Raw genomic sequence first — 22473 nt, forward strand, 5'->3', positions numbered from 1 at the left:
TTTCATTTACACCTGATTCCTTTGCTGTTTTTTTTTTTTTTCCACTTACATCATGCTTGTTGACTGAGGATTCTCTTCTTTTCTTTACAGTTAGATCACTTAAAAATCTTATCAACTCCCAAGAATTCATTTTTCATCTCTATGTAGATATACTATTGCCTTTTGGACATTTGGAACTGAATTATCTTATCCACATTTTAAAATCAGCATGTCCAAAACAGTACTTATTATCTTTCCCCGTAAACCTTCCCCTTTTCCCAACTTTCTTCTAGCTATTGAAGGTACTATCATACTTCTAGTGACTAAAACTCACAATCAAAAGTACCCCTCAGTTATTCATACTTACTTCAAATATTGAATTCATTGTAAAAATCTTATCATTTTTGCCTTTATGGCATCCCATATAAGTAGGTCCCTTTCTCTTTGCTCATATAGCCACCATCCTATCTTATATTTGGCTATGAGAAGTATTGAATTATTGTTTTATATTAATAAAAATATATTCTCACCTCAATAAGATAATTAACTTGTTTAAAATTGTAGGCAATAGATGTTAATTGTGATGGTAAGTCAAGGCAACAAGCACTTAAGATTGTTCCTGGAATTGTTTTAAGCATTGTGGAATAACAAGTTGAAGCAGGAAAAAAAAATAGCTCCTGACCTCAAGGAGTTTATAATCTACATAAAAGAAAATGAAAACCCAAAAGGAGGGAAGGGAGCATGAGTGTATTTAGAGCATTTTACAAAAAGACTGGAGAGTCAAGAGCTGGTACCCTGGGCATCATTCTTAAAATGTGGTTTCTGGGAGGAGCCAGCCAATCAGAGGCCAAAAATGGAGAGGGTACTTCTAGAGATGAAGTGAACTTCCAAGATGAAAAGATTTATAATGTATTATAGAGAGTGTTCCCAAGAATCAAGAGTACAGCTTGGAAAGGAATGAAGACATAACTGACTTGTGCTTCATCCTTAAAATGGAAATTTGGGGAGCAACCAGGCAATTAGATTGTAAGGTAAAAGGTCCAATGCTACATGAAATGTTGGATCATTGATCTAACTGTACCTATATACCAATAGTATTCTTTAATCACAAAGTTAGGTTAACAATTGGTGTAAAGCTTCCAGTCATTAGTGTAAATCACACATCTTTAAATATGTGAATAAGCAAGAATTTAAAAAGTTTAACAACTTTTGTCTCAACAATGTATATACAAAACTGAAGAACATATTAAATTTACTTTTATTCAGTCTAGTTGGCATTTGTACAATTTCATATCAGTGTAGTCAATCGTAGGTTGGTTTATAATTTATATTGGTTTGCTGACTGACCCTAGTAACATTAAGCAGGTATAACTCATGGTAGGGAGTGAGTAATGCTTTTAAATAATCACAACAAATTATACTTTTAAAAATTTAACAGCTGTGTGCTACTTATAATCAGAACTCTCTAGTTTTACTGAATTTGCGCAATCATTAGGGAGATAAATCCTATTAGAGGTTAAAATTAACAATGTATGTAAAAGAGGCAACTATCTTTTGCATATGTATGCCTTTTTTAATCTGACAGTGGTTTTAATATGTTTCCATCATTCTTTACATTTACCATACAGGTCCAGCTTTATTTTGCTTGTTTACCAGAAGATAAAGTTCCTTATGTTAATAGCCCTGGGGAGAAACATCGAATTAAACAGCTTTTGTACCAGTTGCCTCCACATGATAATGAGGTAAAATAGACTGAAAAGCAAACACATTTTCTTCTCTTGCTGGCTTTTTCTGGATAGATTCAAATGTAATATCCTATTTTTTTTTTATTGAGGCAAATAAAAATTAAAAATATGTGATAAACATTGGGATTCTACCCAAAAATCCTAGACAATTTAGGGACTTATTTCATTGTCTTTAATTAAAAAGCAAGATTGTGGTGGTGGTTTTCTTTGCAAGAAAAAAAGTGTGCGTGTATAGATTTGGGTTTGTATTCACTGTATTTACAGGTATCTATCAATTAATTATTAGAGACTAATTTATGAAATTTCATTGCTGGACTACAGAAAGGATGCTTGGTAATCTTTAGTTTTGAAATTTAGATAATTAGCTGTAAATTTTAATTAATTTCATTAATTTTATTAATTCTACAAGAAGTTAATTTCACTTTTTAAAAAAACATCAGGATTTAAACATAACATTTTATTTACTGATATATAAAGAAAGATTGTGTTTGGATTATACTTACCTTATACTTTAGAAATGGGGATTATATAGATAAGGATAATTTTTAGTTGAGCATTTATGTATTAGGTTAGCATTTTGTTTTGTAACAAAAGTGGGCAATTTTTTTGTAAATTATTATTTTGTAAATTTTGTAAAAGTGTGCAATTTATGGATTTAGTTGAACTAGAAGGTTTTTTTTTTTTTTTAAATAAAGGTGAGGTATTGCCAATCTCTGAGTGAAGAAGAAAAGAAGGAATTGCAGATGTTCAGTGTTCAGCGTAAGAAAGAGTCACTTGGAAGAGGAACTATTAAACTTCTTTCCAGAGGACTAATGCATACAGTCTGTGAACAGGTAAATAGTTTGTTGCATTTCACATAATTTGAAAAGGTTAAAAAGGCACAAAAAATTATCCAGACAAATGAATAAAGAAAAATCAGGTTGCAGGCTAAATTTTTTTCTTAATCACATAATATAAGATTATGTTCATGATAACAGAGACACTTTTCTATACTTAAATGCTAAAATATTGCCATTTACAGTTTATATGGAAACTTATAGGTTTAAATTTTGAAAAATAACCATGGCATAATGAAGATATTCAGGGATTTATGTAGGAAATGTATCTAACCTGACTGTAAAACCACTATTGGTTTTATAAATCAGATTAAACAGTTCTCAGAAGACTAAAATAATATATTTGAATGAAGGTCATCCTACTTGAATATTTTAAATAAACTAAGATCGAGAGATTTTTGGGGACCCTTGAAGGCAAGTAAAATAAAATAAACTTTGGATATCAAGTGGGTATTTGGAATTTAGTATATAGAGAGAGAGCCTAAGAGTCACACCAAAGGCAGGATTATTTTGTAACTCTAACCCTATTATTTTTAGTGTGGAATGAAGATAAATGCTGGCAAAATTGTGGTATTTGCCTCTCGAGCTGGGCCTGGAGCATGGTGGCATCCTTCCTGTTTCGTCTGCTTTACATGTAATGAGCTACTAGTTGATCTCATCTATTTTTACCAAGATGGAAAAATTTACTGTGGGAGGCACCATGCTGAACTGCTCAAACCACGTTGCTCAGCTTGTGATGAGGTAAACAAGTTCCCCTACCCTGATCCCTCCCAAAAAAATAAAAAGGAAAAGTCTTTCAGTAAATTAAAAAGTCAGAATTAATCTCTAACTTACAAAAAAGTAACTGTTTTGTTTGCTCAAGGATATAATAGATTACCTTGCATTGTACTTAAGGATAACTGTGTGTCACTACATTACTCTGAGTATGTGCTGCTGGGCAAATATAGTTCATTAAAATTGGAATTTATGTTGCTGAGATTGAATGTAGAATCAGACCTCTGAGATTTCTTTGAGAGAAAAAAATAAGACAAACACATTTTCTAGGATATAGAGTCTTTCCTTTCAAATTGTGTCCATAAATTATTACTTTTAATCAAAGGTATAATGATGTTCATTGTTTTTTATGTCTTATATATGTTCTACTTTAAGACCATTAAAGTAAATGTCTTGCATCTGTTCTTGAATTTAACTGTTAGCTGAAAGAAGTAGATTTTTTTTTTTTTCGGAACCAACCAGTCAATTATACAAAATACATTTTGCCCTTTTAATGTATAGAAATAAAAGATCACTTGCTAGTTAATGCTACTATGTTTATTTTTTAGATAATTTTTGCTGATGAGTGCACAGAAGCCGAATGTCGCCACTGGCACATGAAACACTTCTGTTGCCTCGAATGTGAAACTGTCCTTGGTGGACAAAGGTACATTATGAAGGATGGCCATCCATTCTGCTGTGGTTGTTTTGAATCTCTTTATGCAGAATACTGTGAGACCTGTGGAGAGCACATAGGTATGAAAATCACTCATTTCCCTTATATAAGTCATAATGTTTTTGGTGATATACAAGTGAGGATAACAAATTTTCAAGCTCCTTGAAAGTAGCCTTTGTTCCTAAAATGGTGTAATCACTGTGATTGGGAGGAAAAAATAGGGGTAGAATAAGGTGGGAAGCCTGAAAAAAAGAAAAATGAAAAAATTTAGCTAGAACCATGTGTTGTAGTATAAGGCTAAAAATTAAAACAACTTATATCTTCTTTCAAAATAGGTGTTGATCATGCTCAAATGACCTACAATGGACAACACTGGCATGCCACAGAAGCTTGCTTTTCCTGTGCACAGTGTAAAATTCCTCTGTTAGGTTGTCCCTTCCTTCCCAAACAAGGGCAGATCTATTGCTCAAAAACCTGTAGCCTTGGGGAAGATATTCATGCCTCAGATTCCTCAGACTCTGCGTTCCAGTCTGCACGATCAAGAGACTCTCGGAGAAGTATCCGTGTTGGGAAGAGTAGTCAGTCAACTGACCAGTGCAGACAATCTCTGCTTCTATCCACTGCCCTAAACTACAAGTACCTCAATCTTTCTGACAATGCCGAGGATCTTCTTTCTCATAAACTGGATGATCTGAGCCTCTCACATCAAGGTGTGAATTTTGTCAATAAAGAGTTTTGGAAAGGTGAAGGAGACCAGGAACTGCCAGAAGATACTGAAGAATGGGCAGAACATGAAGACTATATGACACATCTGCTTCTCAAGTATGGCGATAAAGGTCTTTTTCAACAGACTAGTGAAATGGACGTTCAGTCCAATGAGCCCTGGATAGTTAATGACATAGTTACAAATAAGACCGATTTAAATAAACAAAATCTAGTCAACCAAAAATACCAGTCAGAGGTGTATTGGTCACAGTCGCAAGATGGATTGGATGATTCTGCTTATGGTAGTCACCCAGGTCCTGTTGGCAATAGAAAGCTCCAAGAATTGGATATGGAACATGGAGCTTCTGGATACAATCATGATCAAATACATTGGTTTGAAGATTCTGTGGAGTGTTTATCTGACTTGAAAAATGACCAAAGTGTTCTGGACTCTATGGATTCCTTAGCCTTATCTAATATTACAGGTATACTTAAGGGATTATGGGGTCTTTTATTTTAAAAGGCAAATTGATATCGAAAGGTTTTTGTTTTTTTTTAAAGTCAACATAAAAGATGATTACACAATTTGCAATAAAATAGCCATTTTTGTGACCAAGCTTATATATGTATCATGCAAAATTGGTTTTCATATGTAGTTTTTGGAATCAGCTTTGCTATTTCATAATCATGCCTTAGTCTTAACAATATTAACCAGTCCCTATCACTGTTTGTATGAACACTGGCAAGTGAATTTAATGTCTTGTTCATTATCTTGGGAATGACATCAGGATATGTTCTTAAAATGTAATGTGCTATATGAATGCAGGGTTAAGCTATACACAATTTTTTAAGTCCTCAATTTCACTTCCCTTCTCTTCATACTTAAATGTTTTATGACAATGAAATGCTTGAAAAAGGATGTTGCCAGTTCTGTGGGCATTCTCTTCAATAATTATTAAAGGTCCTAGGTAAACATAACACAGTGTATTAAATCCTGTGGTATTTCATGAGACTTTTGATGCTTATAGTAAAAGAGGGACAGCAGTATGCAGTATCTTATTTTCAGAACACCCTTATCATAGAATCATATATTTAAAGCCAGAAGGGACCTGGCTTTTTTTTTTTTTTTTTTTTTTTTTTTTTAACAACCGTATAATCCCATTTTATAAGTGAGAAAATGTGAAGCAGAGCAGAGTGCCCTCCTCTGTTTGATAATGAATTGAATTGTTAGTTCTCTACATTACCAGGATTACTGGAATAATCTCTTCATCTTTTATTTTAGGAACTTCAGTAGATGAAGAAAACAAGTCAAGACCTTCATTATATTCTCTACAAAACTTCCAGGAAATAGAAAAAGAAGAGTGTGAGAAAATGAGCAATATGGGCACTTTAAATTCTTCTCCACTCCATAGAAACACTGAATTCTTAAAGAGTCTAAGTTCTGAATTATGTCCAGAAAATATATTGGCCAAAGAGAAACAAGTGCACCTGCCAATACTGAGAAGATCTAAGTCTCAGTCTAGACCACAAGTTAAATTTTCAGATGATGTTGTTTACAACAAAAACCATGGAAATATTGAAATCAACCAACCACCAATGAGTGAAAGGACTAGAAGAAGAGTTTATCATTTTGAGGAATGGGGACCCCGGCCTCATTCTCATTGCCATAGAAGAAGTAGGAAATCTTGCTCAGACAACGCACTGAACCTCACTACAGAAAGAAAGTACTCTCCTAAAGAGAAGCACTGGCCTTACTCTCCAGATAACTATGGGAAATTTAACCAAAATAAACACGCTCACGAGCTCCAAGCTTATGTACAAAATGCTGAGCTCTATGGACAGTATGTTCATTCTACTTCAGATTATGCACCACAGAATCAAGTAGTTGATAAATTTATTAAATTTTATGGTGACGATGATTCTTTATGTTCAACTTCTTCTTCTGATTCAGAAGAAGAAGGATACTTTCTTGGGCAACCTATTCCTAAACCACGGCTGCAGAGACGTGCATGCTATACGGATGACCTCTCCAGTCCAACATCGGAGCTACTTAATACTCAAATTGGGCAAAGGACAACAAACTCCAAAAAGAAAAAGGGACACAAAGGCAAGAATTGTATTATTTCTTAACTCTGTAGTTATGGAGACCATGCTAGCTGTGTAGCTAGCAGGTGGTTTTAAATGCTTTGCCAACACAAATGATGACCCAACTACTAAAGAATGTCTCATATACACTTTGAAAGGTACAAGCTGTCCAGCTCCATTCCTTGGATGTTACTGAGTTTATGAGTTGTGTCCATTAAGTACACTGCAGGTTTTTCTATTCAGAATAAAACAAACCTGGTATTTGAACCTACTATGAAACAGGCTTTAATTTTAAAAGCTAGAAAAATATAGCCACTTTTGTGAAATAGTAGTTTTCTTTTTCATTAGAGTAATCCTTGGCTTAGATCTTATTTTGGTTTGTTTTATTGTGAAGTATGCACACTGTTAGAACTGATAGAGAAAAAATGGTGCAGTATATTGTACAAGCCCAACTTGGACTTTTTTTTGACACTTAGCCCATGTTACCATTGTATTGTGTTAAATGCAATCACCAAATGAGAAACATTGCTATTTATGATGTATTTCAGAAACTTAAGTGTATCCCTAATTTAATACTACAAATGTTAATGTATATATTATACAGTTCATATTTTAAACTGATATTTTTATATTCCTGAATCATAAGAAGTCTACTGGGCTACTGTCAACATCACAATACTTGTGTGAAAACAAGGTTTATTACAAGAGAAATATACATGCATGTGGAACCCAAAGAGTTCACAGTCCTTTTAGAAGTTTGTATATTTATGATAGTACGACAAAAGGAGGAGGAGAAAATAGGAAAGGGCATGGCATGGGAGGGGAAAGGTGCAATAACCTCTCCTGAAGGGGAGGAGCAAGACAATGGAATATCTTTTTCTTTGGAACCACTAGACCAGACAGGAGGGTCTGCTTATCTGCAAAGGACCCTAGCTGTACAAGCATTTTTCCTGGCTGATGCCTGTCTTGCCTCCCAAAGACACACAGGGAATTCAGCTTGGGAAGCAAACAGCAAATTATGTTAGCTGGGGGAGCTTCAATCTTGATAAACATTCAGGGCCCTCCTGTATATTTTGGGTCCAGTGTTTTGGGAAAACATGGCAACACACACAAAAAAAAGCAATAGCTCTTAACACTACAAAACTAGATTTGTTAGGAAACTAGTAGTAGCATTATGGATTAAGTGAATGTATTCAGGGTTTTAAGTTGAGATAGTTAAATTTGTAATATTGGAATAAAGTTTAATTTTTTTTTCAATTTTCAGTATTAAAAAGATTCTGTATGCATGGCAGGGCTTAGTAAATACTCTTTAACATAACACATTTAATCTTACAAGTATTATTTATGGGCCAAGCAATGTAAACTGTACAAATGTAAAATCAATTTTTTAAAAATACTCTTGAAAATATATCAGTAAAAAACAAACTGAAGTTGTTTGGGATGTTTTTTTTAAATAATTCTCATGTAGTGGGTATTTTAGTGACCATAACAACACTGCTTCCTTTGTTATAATAAACTTAGTCCTTATTGTTTATGTTGTAGTTAAATTTGTGTCTAGCTGAGAGGATTATATTGAGATTCCTCACTATTATAGATTTACTATCTCTTGCTATAACTCATTTAACTTTTCCCTTTAAGTATTTAAATGGCATGTCATTTCATATAACATTAAGTATTTTTAAAATAAGTTTTCTCTTTTTTTTGTAGGGATTTTGATTGTAAGATGAAACTTATGATTGATTTGCATTTTTTCTCATAATTTAGAGCATTCTTTCATTCTTTCATTTGATTATGAATACTTTCTAATTCTCGTTTGGAGACTTTTGTATCTGTTGACTACTAATTTCTTGGGGAATTGCTAATAGAGATATACATATACATACATATACACACATAAATACACATAAATATATGCATATATATACATATATATATTCTTTTTATTTGTTCATTATTTATACATCTTTGATACTAATCCTTACCTGAAAAAAATTTTCCACAAAGACTTTTTTTTTCCCATTCAGCCATTTCCCTTTCTTTGCTAGGTGCAATAATTTTGTCTGTGGAGAAGTTTTTCAGTCCCACATTATCTATTTTATCTTTTATAATGTATAATAACCAAAGCTATAAGAGGCATATGATATAATTCTTTTCTAGTTTTTTCATGGAATGATCATCAATGATATTAAAGTAATGTGTACATTTAAAATTGTGAAATATGGCCTGAGGTGGTAGATAGTCTTGAAATTAAATAGAAACAGTTCATTTGGGTCACATTGATTTAAAAATCAGAAATTAACATTATCTATGTTGTGCTATATTTTTATTTATTTTATTAAATATTTCCCAATTATATTTTAATCTGGTTCATACTTTATTTGGAAGTTTGTGACCTGTGGTCCATGAATTTAACACCTTTGACATAAAGTGTTGGTCTATACTTAATTCTTGCCAGACTGCTTTCCAGTTTTTTCAGCAGTTTTTACTAAATAAGGAGTTCTTTTCTAGGTAACTTATATTTTACATTTTATCAAACATGAGGTTAGTGAGTTGTATTGTTTGTGATTTTCTCACCACTGGTCTTATCTATTGGTCTCTACTTCTATTTTTTTCACCAATATCAAATGGTTTAATGACTACTCCTTGATAATATATCGTGACATTTAAAAGTGCCATTTTTCCCTTTGTCTTTATTTCCTTTTTATTATTGCCCAGGGTATTCTACATCTTTTGTTTTTCCAAATGTATTTTGTTAGGATTTTATAATTCATATGGCAATTTGATTAGTATAATATAAATTCTTTTAAAGTATAAATTAACTTTGGTAGTATATACTTTTCAAAATTATATTGAGATAAGCCTTAGCCATGAGTAGTGATTATTCCTCTCACTTTATAAATTGTCCTTTATTTCTTTACAGAACACTTTATAATTTAATCTATTAATTCATTATCTTTGGTACTTTTAGCAAAATATTTTCTTCATCTTTTTTTGAGTCTATTTTTACTGTTGCTTTGTCTGAGTTGATGATTACTATTCATGCCTTTTTTTTTTAACTTAAACTGAAGCATATTTTCTTCTCTAGCCCATTATATTAAACCTATGTGCATCCAATTCCAAAAAATTTGCTTTCTAATCCATTCTACTATCCCCTTCCATTTTATTGATGAGTTCATTTCATTTACAGTTATAATTAAGATGATTAGTTATGTATTTCCTTCTATTTCATTTGCTTATATTTTTCTTTCTCTTTGTTTCTTGACTCCTCTTTTTTTAAATAACTCCCTTTTTTGTGGGGGAAAGGAGGGCTCAAGGCAATTGGGATTAAGTTACTTATCCAGGATCATAAGTGATTGAGATTAAATTTGAACTCAAGTCCTCCTGACTTCAGGATCTATGCTTTAACTATTGCACCATTTGGCTAACCCTTGTCTCCTCTTTTTAAAGAAGAAAATTCTGAGAGAAAATCTCTTTGACTCACGCAAATTCTATTATGGACTACTACTCTCAGAATCCCTTTAAACATCGGGAACATCTTTAAGGTAATTCTTAAGTAGTTTTCATGAATTTCTATACATGTTCTAAACCCAGATAAAATAACATAAGTAAAATCAGATTTCTTAAGATGACACAGTAGCTCATCATTTACTACTCTTCACTAACAGAAGTGTCTGTAGTGAAATCCTATATCTTAAAACAAAAACAAAAGATGTTCTTGACCTTAACTTGACAATTTAATAGATTTATATCTTTGTTCCATAAGTGTGTTTATCTTTGTCTAATTATAGTCATATTAATTCAATCTGAAAGAATGGGATATTTCAGGAATTTAGTCTTGCACATATGAAAGTTCAAGCACTAATTTACCTATTGCTTGGGGCACAGAATAATTACAAACTCAAGCCAAAATACCAAAATCTTCCTCATTTGTACCTTATTAATTGCAATAATTCAGATGCATTAGTATTAATATAATGACTAATAGATTCAGTATTATCGTAATAATTGTCAATATATTAGATTATTATAATAAATTAGCTTATAAATAAAATGTAGCAGGCCTTCTAAAAATCTCACACAAAAAATTTTTAAAGCCATTTTTTACTTAAAGGTTCCGTCCTAAAAGTATTTCCCATTCTTAAAGCTTAAAATTCATCCTGATGATAAAAAAAATAATAATAATCATTAAAGTTTCATGAAGTAAATTAATTGGGAACTTCTAATACAGCATATCTCTTATTCAGTCTGAAAGCAAAAAAAAAAAATCTTTAAAAGTTGAAATTTAATAAGACTAAGGCTGTACATTATCTTTAAACATCATAAATCCCCAAAATGCCATAAAACCAAAATAAATTTCTAATCACAAATTCCTAAGTACTATTATCCTCTTATTCCATTCCTTATAATAGGAAAGAGATTCAGTTTTTCTAAGCCAAAAGATAGATATATATATATCCAGTTAATTTTATCACAATAACAAATTTTACCAGGCCTTTAAAAATTTACTTATATCGTTTTTCTTCCCTTTATCTTCCCTTTGTCAGATTTTGGAATCTGACAGAGATAATAGTAATAGTTCACTTAAACCCCTAGAAAAACAACACTAGTCAATTTCTGTAAATCTCTAGCTTATTATGTATATGAATATGTACACATATTTAAACATATGTATGTGTATATACATACATAGGATATAGATGAAACTCACTATATTCTAAGCAAACTTAAAACATATACTCTTATTTTGTACAAGGATTCCCATTTATTCAATAGAAATTCCACAACACAGAAAACTCTTGATTAAAGTTGATAAGAATTATTGACTAGATGGTTCTAAAAACCCTTGCAGGTTTACAAAGAATATTTTACAAGATCTTTTCTTTGTATGATTACCAATTTTTCTCTTTTACACATTTATGCAAATGTTTGAAAGGCTTAACAATTCTAAATAACCTAGTTAACAATCTCATATTTTTATAATCGACAACCAAATAATTTTAGGTGAAACTTCCTTTTAAATATGGGAAAACTTGAAATATAAATTCTTAAATTACAGTACTTCATTATATTATGATACACATGGTCAACAGGGCTGATAAAATAACCTAAAACTTTCTAACCCATTCATTTTTTTTTTTTGACACACCTATCTACCTACTTACCTGTCTGTCATTTTGTCTATCCATCCATCCATCCATCCATCCATCCATCCATCCATCCATCCATCCATCCATCCATCCATCTATCCATCTAGATATATAAAGACTTAACCTTCGTGCTTGATCTTAGATCAGATTCTGGCACAGTTGTCTAGTTTTCCTTCCTCCAGTGGGCTCTTTGGCACTTTATTTTTCAGAATTAAGAGTATTGGTGTCTGAAGTAGGATTTTGAAGAGGAGATCCTCCTGACTTCCACAGTGCCATCTGAGGGATATTATCCACAGGGGTTTGTCTCACCCTGCTCAATTCATGTACTTAGGGTGGTGAGTGAATTTTTCCCTTCCCTGATTCCTGAGCTCCCAACTTGGGTTGAGCACAGCTCCCTTGGAGGATCAAAATCTTGGTGTTGTGATTGAAGAGGATTCATCGGTCCCTTTTTGGTGAAGTCTTGATTTCTTAGGAAGAGTAATAATATGGACAACTTGGGATCTAAGAATGAACTGTACAGAGTCCAAAATTGTTCAATCTACAATAAAAGAACTGAGGCACAGCTCTAAGCCAATGAATGGCACTTAATTAAAGGGCCTATGACCATCTCTAATGAAGTAGATTTCTGATCTTGCTCACAATCTGAGATGCCTCCTCTTTCCAGGGCTTTGGTTTGATAGTGCTCGATCCAGACAATACTAAAAAATAAAGAATCTCACTGGTCTATAGATTGTGCCTTTGACTCTCCAAGAGTGTAAAGGGCAGAACTCTGGAGAAGTATACTTGAAATAAGGTGTTGACTCAGTGAAATTAAGATAATGATTCTCTAGTTTACATGTATTTACTACTTAATATAGTTTTACAAGATTGACACCTATTCTACAAGATTGACATTTATGATGATGTACTTATAATCCAAAAAGGAGGTGATCACACCCTTCCTGATCTCTCAGAAAGGGGGGGTGAAAATACCAAAAAGTTGGTGATCATGCCCTCCCTGATGTCTCAGGAAGGGAGATGAAAACACCAAAAGGAAATGGGAATTCAAATCAGATTTTGTTAATGGGTTTCTGAAGGGTCTCACTTGAAACAGGTATACGTAAATGCATCAGCATGGGAGGTATTACACAGCACATAGTAACATAACACAGGCTAGTAATGATGTAACAAACATGAATCAACAAGAGGAATTATACATGTCCATTAGTCCTAGAAATAGTCCAATTTATTATTCTTTACTTCATGTGTCAGGGAATCCAATGATTGCTGCAGATTTTTAAGTTCTGTATCAGTCTCAGGGAATCCAATGATTGATTCCTGCTGGTTTTGAAGTCCTGTATCAGTCTTATCAACAATTTTTGATATTCATGAGTTAATTGCCATACACATTGGGCTAACAGTCTTGAAACAGAGATCCATTGGTGGAAAATTAACTGATGAGCAGACATTAACAGTCCTAACTTGACTCTTCAGGAGGTCCTACTGAGCCAATGAATAGACCCATAGGCTAGGCTGAAACACCAATGTCAAAATATCTATAAGGGCAATGGGCCAGCAGACAAGCAGGCCACAGGCCACAGCAAACAGGACCACTTTGTAATAAAGTGTTTATAGTCATCTTCCCAAGTTGGGGAAAAGAGGGATGACAAAAGACTGAGGAGCAACAAAAACAGCTGGAGGACTTACCAAGACGTTAAATCCATCACTACCATGCCGGGCTTGGTCAACATAACAAGTCAAAAGCAAGAGTAGTCCTCTAGTTAGCATCCTACAATTTAACAAATGAATTTAACAATCTGCAGTTTATAGCTCTGAGGCCTAATATAAGAATTTATAATCACTACTCTTTGGAATCCTATCAAACTGATTAATACTAATTGGAATAAAAAATGGGTCCAATTAATCATTGATCACAGCCACCAAAGAACATGGCTAAAGGGCATATGCATTTAGCCCATGGACTAATGGATTTTAATAACTGGAGTAATTTCACTAAAGAAAATCACATATATTGTTGGTCAAAATGGGTATGCTTGACCGTGATAAAATTAGTTTTCTTAGAAAAAGCAGATTTCTAAGAAAATCATTAGATCAAATAGGGAAAAAAATTGAGTCTCCAGAGTGAGATGCTTTTAAGAAGTAGCTGTTTGAAACAATTAAAAAGGAAGTAGAGTGTAACCTGGCTTTTTAAAATTAGTGTTTACAATTTTAAGTGATGGTTTCTATCCACCTCCCTCTAAAATGGGCCACTTCTTTATATTTTGTCTGTCTGTTTTATTATTTTGTCTATATTTGTGTCTTTGTAAAATGTAGGAAAATCTTTGTCTTGATAGACATTTGTGTGGTTTGTAGAATCTGTTACCTTGAAAGAAGTCTAAAAGGGGAAAATGCAGCCTGAAAAATTGTTAAAAGGCTGCAGCCAAAGAACTTATAATGCTGTGAAAAAATTAATGAAGCTTTATACTTGAAGCAATTGTTCCAGTAAGCAGAACTAACTCTCACTTTTAAGCTTTCACCAGGGAGATTAGGCTATAAGAGAAAAAGGATGGAGCCAAGATGGAGGAGAAAAGACAGTAAATTGTCTGAGCTCTCCTCAAAATCCCTTTGAATACTTTTTCGATAATGCCATAAAACAATTCCTGGAGCAACAGAACCCACAAGACAGTTTGCAGGGTAGAAAAGAATGGTTGTGGTTGCTTACAAACAGAACAGAGTCAGAAGAATAGTACACACACCTCTCTTTAGATCATGATGCCTTGGAAGAAGTGAAAATTTACAGGTCCCTAAAAGCATCCCTGAAAACAGCTTCAGAAAATCCCTGAAGTTTGGGACAATACACCCTCCACTCTGGAAATAGAACCCTACTTAACAAACAATTACTAGTCAAATAAGCTAGGAAAATGAATAAACAACAGAAAAAAACAAAAAAACTGACCATCGATTATCATCATGGTGTAAGGAAGATTTAAACAGACTCAGAAAAAGATAATAAAGTCAAAGTTTCTATCTTTGAAGCCCCAGGAAAAATATTGATTTGTTTCAGGCCATGGAAGAATTCAAAAAAGAGGTAAGTAAAAGAAATAGAGGAAAAATTGGGAAAAGAAATAGTGATGCAAGAAAATCATGAAAAGTGAGTCAACCTCTTGGTAAAGAAGATACCCAAAAATACTGAAGAAAATATCTTTAAAAACATACTAAGAAAGTAAAAGAAGTACAAAAAGCCAATGAGGAGAAAAATGCCTTAAAAAAGCAGAATTGGTCAGATGAAAAAAGAGGCACAAAATTCTTTTTGAAGAAAATATGTTAAAAAGCAGAATTGGCCAAATGGAAAAGGAACTTCAGTAGTTTATTGAAGAAAATAATTCCTTAAAAATTAGACGTGAGTAAATGAAATTAATAATTTTATGAGAAATCAAGCAACAATAAAATAAAACCAAAAGAATGCAAAAATAGAAGACAATGTTAAATATCTCACTGGAAAAAGTGACCTGGAAAATAGATTCAGGAGAGAGAATCCAAAAATTACTGGTCTCACTGAAAGCCATAATCAAAAAAGGATTTAAACACCATCTTTCAAGAAATTATTAAAGAAAACCACCCTGATATTGTTGAACCAGAGGTTAAAGTGAAAATTGCAAAAATCATCACCTTCCCAGGTATATTAGTCAAATTCAAGAACTCCCAGGTCAAGGAGAAAATAATGCAAGCAGCCAGAAAGAAACAGTTCAAGTATCATGGAGCCACAGTTAGGATATCACAAGATTTGACAGCTTCTACATTAAAGAGTTTGGAATACGATATCCTAAAGGGCAAAGAACTAGGATTGCAACCAAAAATTACCTTTTCAGGATAAAAAGTGGAAATTCAGCGAAATAGAGGATTTTTAAACATTATTGATGAAAAAGCCAGAGCTGAAGAAAAGATTTGACTTTCATATATAAGAATCATGAGAAGCATAAAAAGATAAACAGAGAAGGGAACTCCTAAGAGATTTAATAAGGTTAAACTATTTACAACATAGGAAGATGATATTTGCAACTCATAACATCCTTTTTTATTATTAGGACAGTCAGAAGGAGTATACACAGACAGAGAAGGCAGATGTGAATTGAATATGAAGGGATGATATCTAAAAAAATAAGGGAGATAGAATAGGGTAAATTTTCTCATAAAAGGCAAATAAAAGCTTTTACAATGGAGGGAAAAATGGGGAACATAATGGGGAGTGAGTGAACTTTACTGTCATCAGAATTGGCTCAAAGAGGGAATATTATTTTTTAAAAATTGTTTTTCTTTACTAAAGGTTTTTATTTCTCAAAACAATGCATGGATAATTCAACATTAACCCTTCCAATTTTCCTTCCTCCCCTCCCCCAAACAGCAAGTCGTCCAATATATGTTAAACATGGTAGAAATGTTAAATCCAATATATGCATACATATTTATATAATCATCTTGCTGCACAAGAAAAATCAAATCAAACCAGAAAATAAGAAAACACAATGTAAGCAAATAACAAAAGGAGTGAAAATGCTATGTTGTGAACCACATTCTGTTCCTAGTCCTCTCTCTAGATGTGGATGGCTCTCTTCATCACAAGACGATTGTAACTGGTTTGAATCATCTCACTGTTGAAGAGAGCCATGTCCATCAGAATTGATCCTTGAATAATCTTTCTGTTACCATGTATATAATCTCCTGGTTCTATTCATTTCACTTATAATCAGTTCATGTAAGTCTCTCCAGGCCTCTCTGAAATCATCCTGCTGGTCATTTCTTACAGAACAATAATATTCCACAACATTCATGTACCACAATTTATTCAGCCATTGTCTAATTGATGGGCATCCACTCAATTTCCAGTTTCTTGCTACTACAACAAAAAGGATTGCCACAAACATTTTTGCACATATGGATCTCTTAAAGAGGGAATATAATAAAATATAAAATATAAAAATATTATAAATCTGGAATTATGCCCCAAAAGTTATCAAACTGTGCATACCCTTTGATTCAGCAGTACTACTACTGATCTTATATCCCAAGGAAATACTAAAGAAGGGAAAGGGACCTGTGTGTGCCAAAATGTTTGTGGCAGCCCTTTTTGTAGTGGCTAGAAACTGGAAAAGGAATGGATGCCCATCAATTGGAGAATGGTTGGGTAAATTGTGGTATATGAATGTTATGGAATATTATTGCTCTGTAAGAAATGACCAGCAGGAGGAATACAGAGAGGCTTGGAGAGACTTACATCAACTGATGCTGAGTGAAACAAGCAGAACTAGGAGATCATTATACACTTCAACAATGATACTGTATGAGGATGTATTCTGATGGAAGTGGATATCTTCAACATAGAGAAGAGCTAATCCAATTCCAATTAATCAATGATGGACAGAATCAGCTACACCCAGAAAAGGAACACTGGGAAATGAGTGTAAACTGTTAGCATTTTTTTTTTTTTTTTTCTCTCCAGGTTATTTTTACCTTCCAAATCCAATTCTTCCTTTGCAACAACAACAACAAAAAAATTCGGTTCTACACATATATACTGTACCTAGGATATACTATAACATATTTAATATGTATGGGAATGCCTGCCATCTAGGGGAGGGGGTGGAGGGAAGAAGGGGAAAAATTCGGAACAGAAGGGGTACAAGGGATAATGTTGTAAAAAATTACCTATACATATGTACTGTCAAAAAAATGTTATAATTATAAAATTAATAAAAAATAATTTTATATATATATATATAATTTTACTGATAATAGCAAAGAAAATAAAATTATTTTCCTATTTTTGAACGACATCTGATAATTTTAAAAGGAAGAATAATTTATTTTATGGTTGAACCCTCATGAATTTTTTTTAAAGGATTCTTACCATCAGGAACAGGATTTAGGTATGGATAGAAATAGTAAACGGAATATAAACTGAAATTTTCTGAAATTTCAGGATGGGAAAACCAAATTTAAGGGATGTCTTGTTATTAGCATAATTATCTAGGAACTTTTAGATTTGAAACCAAAGAAGCAGAGCTCCATTTAGAGCTGTCCTGAGAATGAAGCTCTTATCCAAAAGAAGATATCTGGAAACCAGATGATTACTGAGACATCTGGAACTCAAAAGGTGCTGATTAAATGAACACTGAGAATGGGTTACTGGGATACAAGGAGACTTGATATTAGTTAATATTGGTATTAATTAATCTACTGCTTTGGTCTTTTGTTTCATGACGTTTATGTTTACTTGTTTAACTCAGTGACAAGTAAATCTCCTTTCTCAAAACTACTACATTGTGAGCCTTCTAAGTAGTTTGATCTGTAATCTGACTTTGTGATAGATTATTAATTTGGTTTAAAAAAAATCCTTAAAGAATTGGCTCACAGATATGTGATCCATGGAGAGAAAGGGTTGCCTATTCCTCCATTAGTCAAAAAGGGAAAAATTGAGTTGAGGGGATTGGGGCAGCAAGTGGTTAATTGTAGAACCTGAGTGAACCATATTAACTCCATCTTGTGGCTCAATCCTGGAGATAGCTTAGTTTCTGTTCAGTTATGGATTTAGTCCAATTTCTGTCATATGAAAAAACTTTATTCAATTGTGGGAACTGGGTGGGTGGGTGAGGAGCCTGATTGTATCATTTTAACCTAGCCCTGCAGGGCTAGAAAACTGGATTCATCTCTCCCATCTAAGGAAAGCCCCCACTCTTGAGTGCATGGCAGAAACCTCTAGGGATACCTCAATGTCCATATTATATGGACCTAGAAGCAGCTGACATCTAGACATCTGTTTCAAGCTTCCAAAAGATCTGAATCTCTGACTAGCCCTTGATCATCTCCTTGCTGAAGTGGTTGGTATGTGTGCCGTCACCAACACTTCCTGCTACATTTGGGTCAATGCCACTGGCCAGATGGAGATTAATAACAACTTGAAAATCTATGAGCAGGCCCAGTGACTCCATGATCTCAGCCAGAGAAAGCAGCCTTTGGTATCTGAAATTCCATCAAAGGTTTTCTCCTTCCTGTCAGGGACCTGGCTATTCTCCTCTGGCTGCAGTTTTTCCTTTTTCTCCTGTTCCTGTTCACCATCTACTCTTGATTGGCTTATTAATTTTGTATTCCAGTGACTGCATGCCTCTGGGCTTTTCTTCCTCTTTCCTCCCAAAGTGGGATATTACCATCTCCTTATTTCTGGTGTCTCTCCCCTTCTCCATCAGCCTAAGAATGGTCAGACCCATTAGACCCCCCCGGAAGAAGCTGTCATCCATGTTTCACTCTTCTCCTCTCTTATTAGGAAACACCTTATTTTCTAGGTCTAAGTTCCAGCAAGCAAGCTGTGCCCAAGCCCTTACTGTCTAAATCAGTAATTTTCAAGGTATGTTCTGGGGGGCCTTTGAGAGTTCTGGAACAAGATCAAAACTGTTTTCAATGAGGCCATTTAAATTTCTAGTATGGCAAATATTAATAGATATAACTTACATAAACAAAATATCTTTTGAGGGTGGTCCTCAATAATTTAAAGGGTCCTGAAATCAAAAAGTTTGAGAACCTCTGGTCTAGATGAACTTTGTTGCAGTTAAAACTACAGAACTAACTCAAACCAGCCCTAAGTGTGCAAACACCTTTAGGAACCGGAGCCTGGTCATGAGACCATGCTAAGAAAAGACTTTCTATCACTACCATGTTGCTGCCATTATACCTCACTGTTGCTGTTATATCTTACTGCTGTCTAACACTACACTGTTTGATTCTTTCTGATTAAAAAGCCAAAAGATATGTGTGGCAGTTTTCAAAAGAAATCTAAGCTATCTATAGTCACATGGAAAAAAAAGCTTTAAATCACTACTGATTGGAATAAATTAAAACAGCTCTGAGTTTATTACCTTATACCTATTCTGGCTGAAGTGAAGCAGAAAAATTGAAGCACTAATACATGGTTGGTAGAGTTATGAACTCCAAACATTCTGGAGAGCAATTTGAAACTGTGGCCAAAGGGCTATAAAACAGAATATTCTTTGATCCAGCAATAATACTACTAGGACTGTATCCCAAAGAGATTTTGAAAAATAAGAAAAAGAGCTTATATGTGCAAATGTTTAGAGTAGCTCTTTTTAGTGGCAGCAAAAAATTGGAAATTGAAGGACTGCTCATCAATGGAAGAATGGCTAAACAAGTTGTGTTTTATGATTGTAATGGAATACGTAAGAAATGATGAGCAGACCATTTTCAGAAAAACCTGGAAAGACTTACGTCAACTGAAGCAAAGTGACATGAGCAGAACCTGGAGAACAGTGTACACAGTAACAACCAATACCGTATGAAGATCAACTGTGACTGACTCAGAACACAATGATCCAAGACAATTCCAAAGGCCACATGTTGAAAAATGTCATCCATATCCAGAAAAAGAATTGATGATATCTAAATGCAGATCAATGCATACTATTTTTTACTTTTTTGATCTGCATGGGGAGAGGTTAAACATGTTATAATCATGTAAAACATATTCCTATATTAATCACAGGTGTAAAAGAAAAAAATGGATCTAAAAGAAAGTACAAAAACCAAATAAACAAACTGAAAAATAGTATGCCTTTGATCTGAATATAGAGTCCATCAGTTTTTTCCCTGGAGCTAAGATAGGATTTTTCATCAGGAGTCCTTTGGAATTATTTTGGATCATTCTTTTATTAAGAAGAACTAAATCATTCACAGTAAATTTTCACATTGTATTATTTTGTATAATGTTTTTCTGGTTTTGCTTAATTCATTTTGCATCAGCTGATGTAAGCCTTTCCAGCTTTTTTTGAAAGCATCCTTGTCATTTCTTATAGCATAATAGTATTCCATTACAATTAAATACCACAACCTGGTCAGTCACTCTCCAACTGACGAGCATCTCCTTGATTTCCAATTCTTTGCCCTAACAAAAAGTTGCTATAAGTGTTTGTACAAACTATTTTTTTTTTAAACCTTGTTGGATATAGGGCTTGGAGTACTTTTGCTTTATCAAAGGGTGTTATGCATATCCAAATTGGTCTCCAGACCGGCTAGAGCAGTTAACAACTCTACCAATAAACAATATATTAGTACCCCAATTTTATCATATGTTCTCCAATATTTGTTAATGTCCTTTCCTGACATATTAGCCAATTTGATAGATGTGAAGAAATACCTCAGAATTGTTTTAATTTGCATTTCTCTAATCAATAGTGACTTTAGAACCCTTTTTCAAATGGTTCTAAATAGCTTAAATTTCTTAATCTGAAAACTGCCTGTTCACATCCTTTAATCATTTATTAATTGGAAAATGATTTGTATTCTTTTTTTTAAATTTTTATTATGGCTTATTTACCAGATATATGCATGGGTAATTTTACAGCACTGACAATTGCCAAATCTTTTGTTCCAATTTTTCCCCTCCTTCTCCCCACCTCCTCCCCCAGATGGCAGGTTGACCAATACATGTTAAATATGTTAAAGTATAAATTAAATACAATATATGTATACATGTCCAAACAGTTATTTTGCTGTACAAAAAGAATCAGACTTTCATTTCACTCAGCATAAGTTCATGTAAATGACTTGTATTCTTATAAATTTGACTCACTTCTGTATTTACTTAAGAAATAAGGCTTTCATATATAGATTTAGGGATTACTGTTATAGGGTTGGGGAAATCATTAAGAATATATCTAGATGTGGCCATTTTCAACAACGAGATGAACCAAATCAGTTCCAATAGAGCAGTAATGAACTAAACCAGTTACACCCAGCAAAAGAACTCTAGGAGATGACTATGACTACATAGAATTCCCAATCCCTCTAATTTTGTCCGCCTGCATTTTGGATTTCCTTCACAGGCTAATTGTACACTATTTCAAAGTCCGATTCTTTTTGTACAGCAAAATAACTATTTGGACATGTATACATATATTGTATTTAATTTATACTCTAACATATTTAATATGTATTGGTCAATCTGCCATCTTGTGGGGGAGAGGAAGGGAAAAATTAGTACAAAAGATTTGACAATTGTCAATGTTATAAAATTATCCATGCATATATCTGGTAAATAAAAACTATTAAAATAATTTAAAAAAAAAAAGAATATATCTAGAGAAGAGTAGGGAGCCAAGGATTCTGAGGTGCAATTAAATAAGCAAGAAGAGAATCAGAGAGATGAGAAACATGAAAGCCTAGAAAAGCGTATTCAGGGGAAAAAAAACAACAACAATCAAACCTGAAAAAAAAAAAAAAAAAAAAACAGTATCAGATTTGTTAATTAAAAGATCATTTCTGAGGACTGCTAGGTGGTACGGTAAAGTGTGCACCTGCCCAGAGTTCAAATCTGGCCTCAAATACTTAATATTTCCTAGCTGTGTGAGGCTAGGCAAGTCACTTTCCTTCATTAAAATACAACCCCAAGAGATCACAATACAGTGTTTCCATCAAGTGTTGAGATCACACTCAGGCCAGATTACAAAGGAAAGGAATGGGGACAGCAAATACAGGCAGATTTTCCTAGAAGTCTGGACTAAAAA

General features: G+C 33.5%; 1 protein-coding gene across 4 annotated transcripts in view; it reads left to right on the forward strand.

The window, feature by feature from the left end:
- The window catches only part of PRICKLE1 (prickle planar cell polarity protein 1), a 142407-nt gene extending 134198 nt beyond the window's left edge, over window positions 1-8209 (forward strand). For all 4 annotated transcript variants that reach the window (XM_074269566.1, XM_074269564.1, XM_074269565.1 and 1 more), the window contains 6 exons: window positions 1608-1721; window positions 2420-2557; window positions 3098-3301; window positions 3883-4069; window positions 4325-5179; window positions 5977-8209. In XM_074269566.1, the coding sequence (XP_074125667.1) occupies window positions 1608-1721; window positions 2420-2557; window positions 3098-3301; window positions 3883-4069; window positions 4325-5179; window positions 5977-6824 (2346 nt within the window). In that variant the 3' untranslated portion in view covers window positions 6825-8209. The remainder of the gene's footprint in view (window positions 1-1607; window positions 1722-2419; window positions 2558-3097; window positions 3302-3882; window positions 4070-4324; window positions 5180-5976) is intronic.
- The last annotated feature ends 14264 nt before the right edge of the window (window positions 8210-22473 follow it).

Source organism: Sminthopsis crassicaudata, chromosome 5 (assembly GCF_048593235.1).
Source record: "Sminthopsis crassicaudata isolate SCR6 chromosome 5, ASM4859323v1, whole genome shotgun sequence".
Classification (NCBI taxonomy): domain Eukaryota; kingdom Metazoa; phylum Chordata; class Mammalia; order Dasyuromorphia; family Dasyuridae; genus Sminthopsis; species Sminthopsis crassicaudata.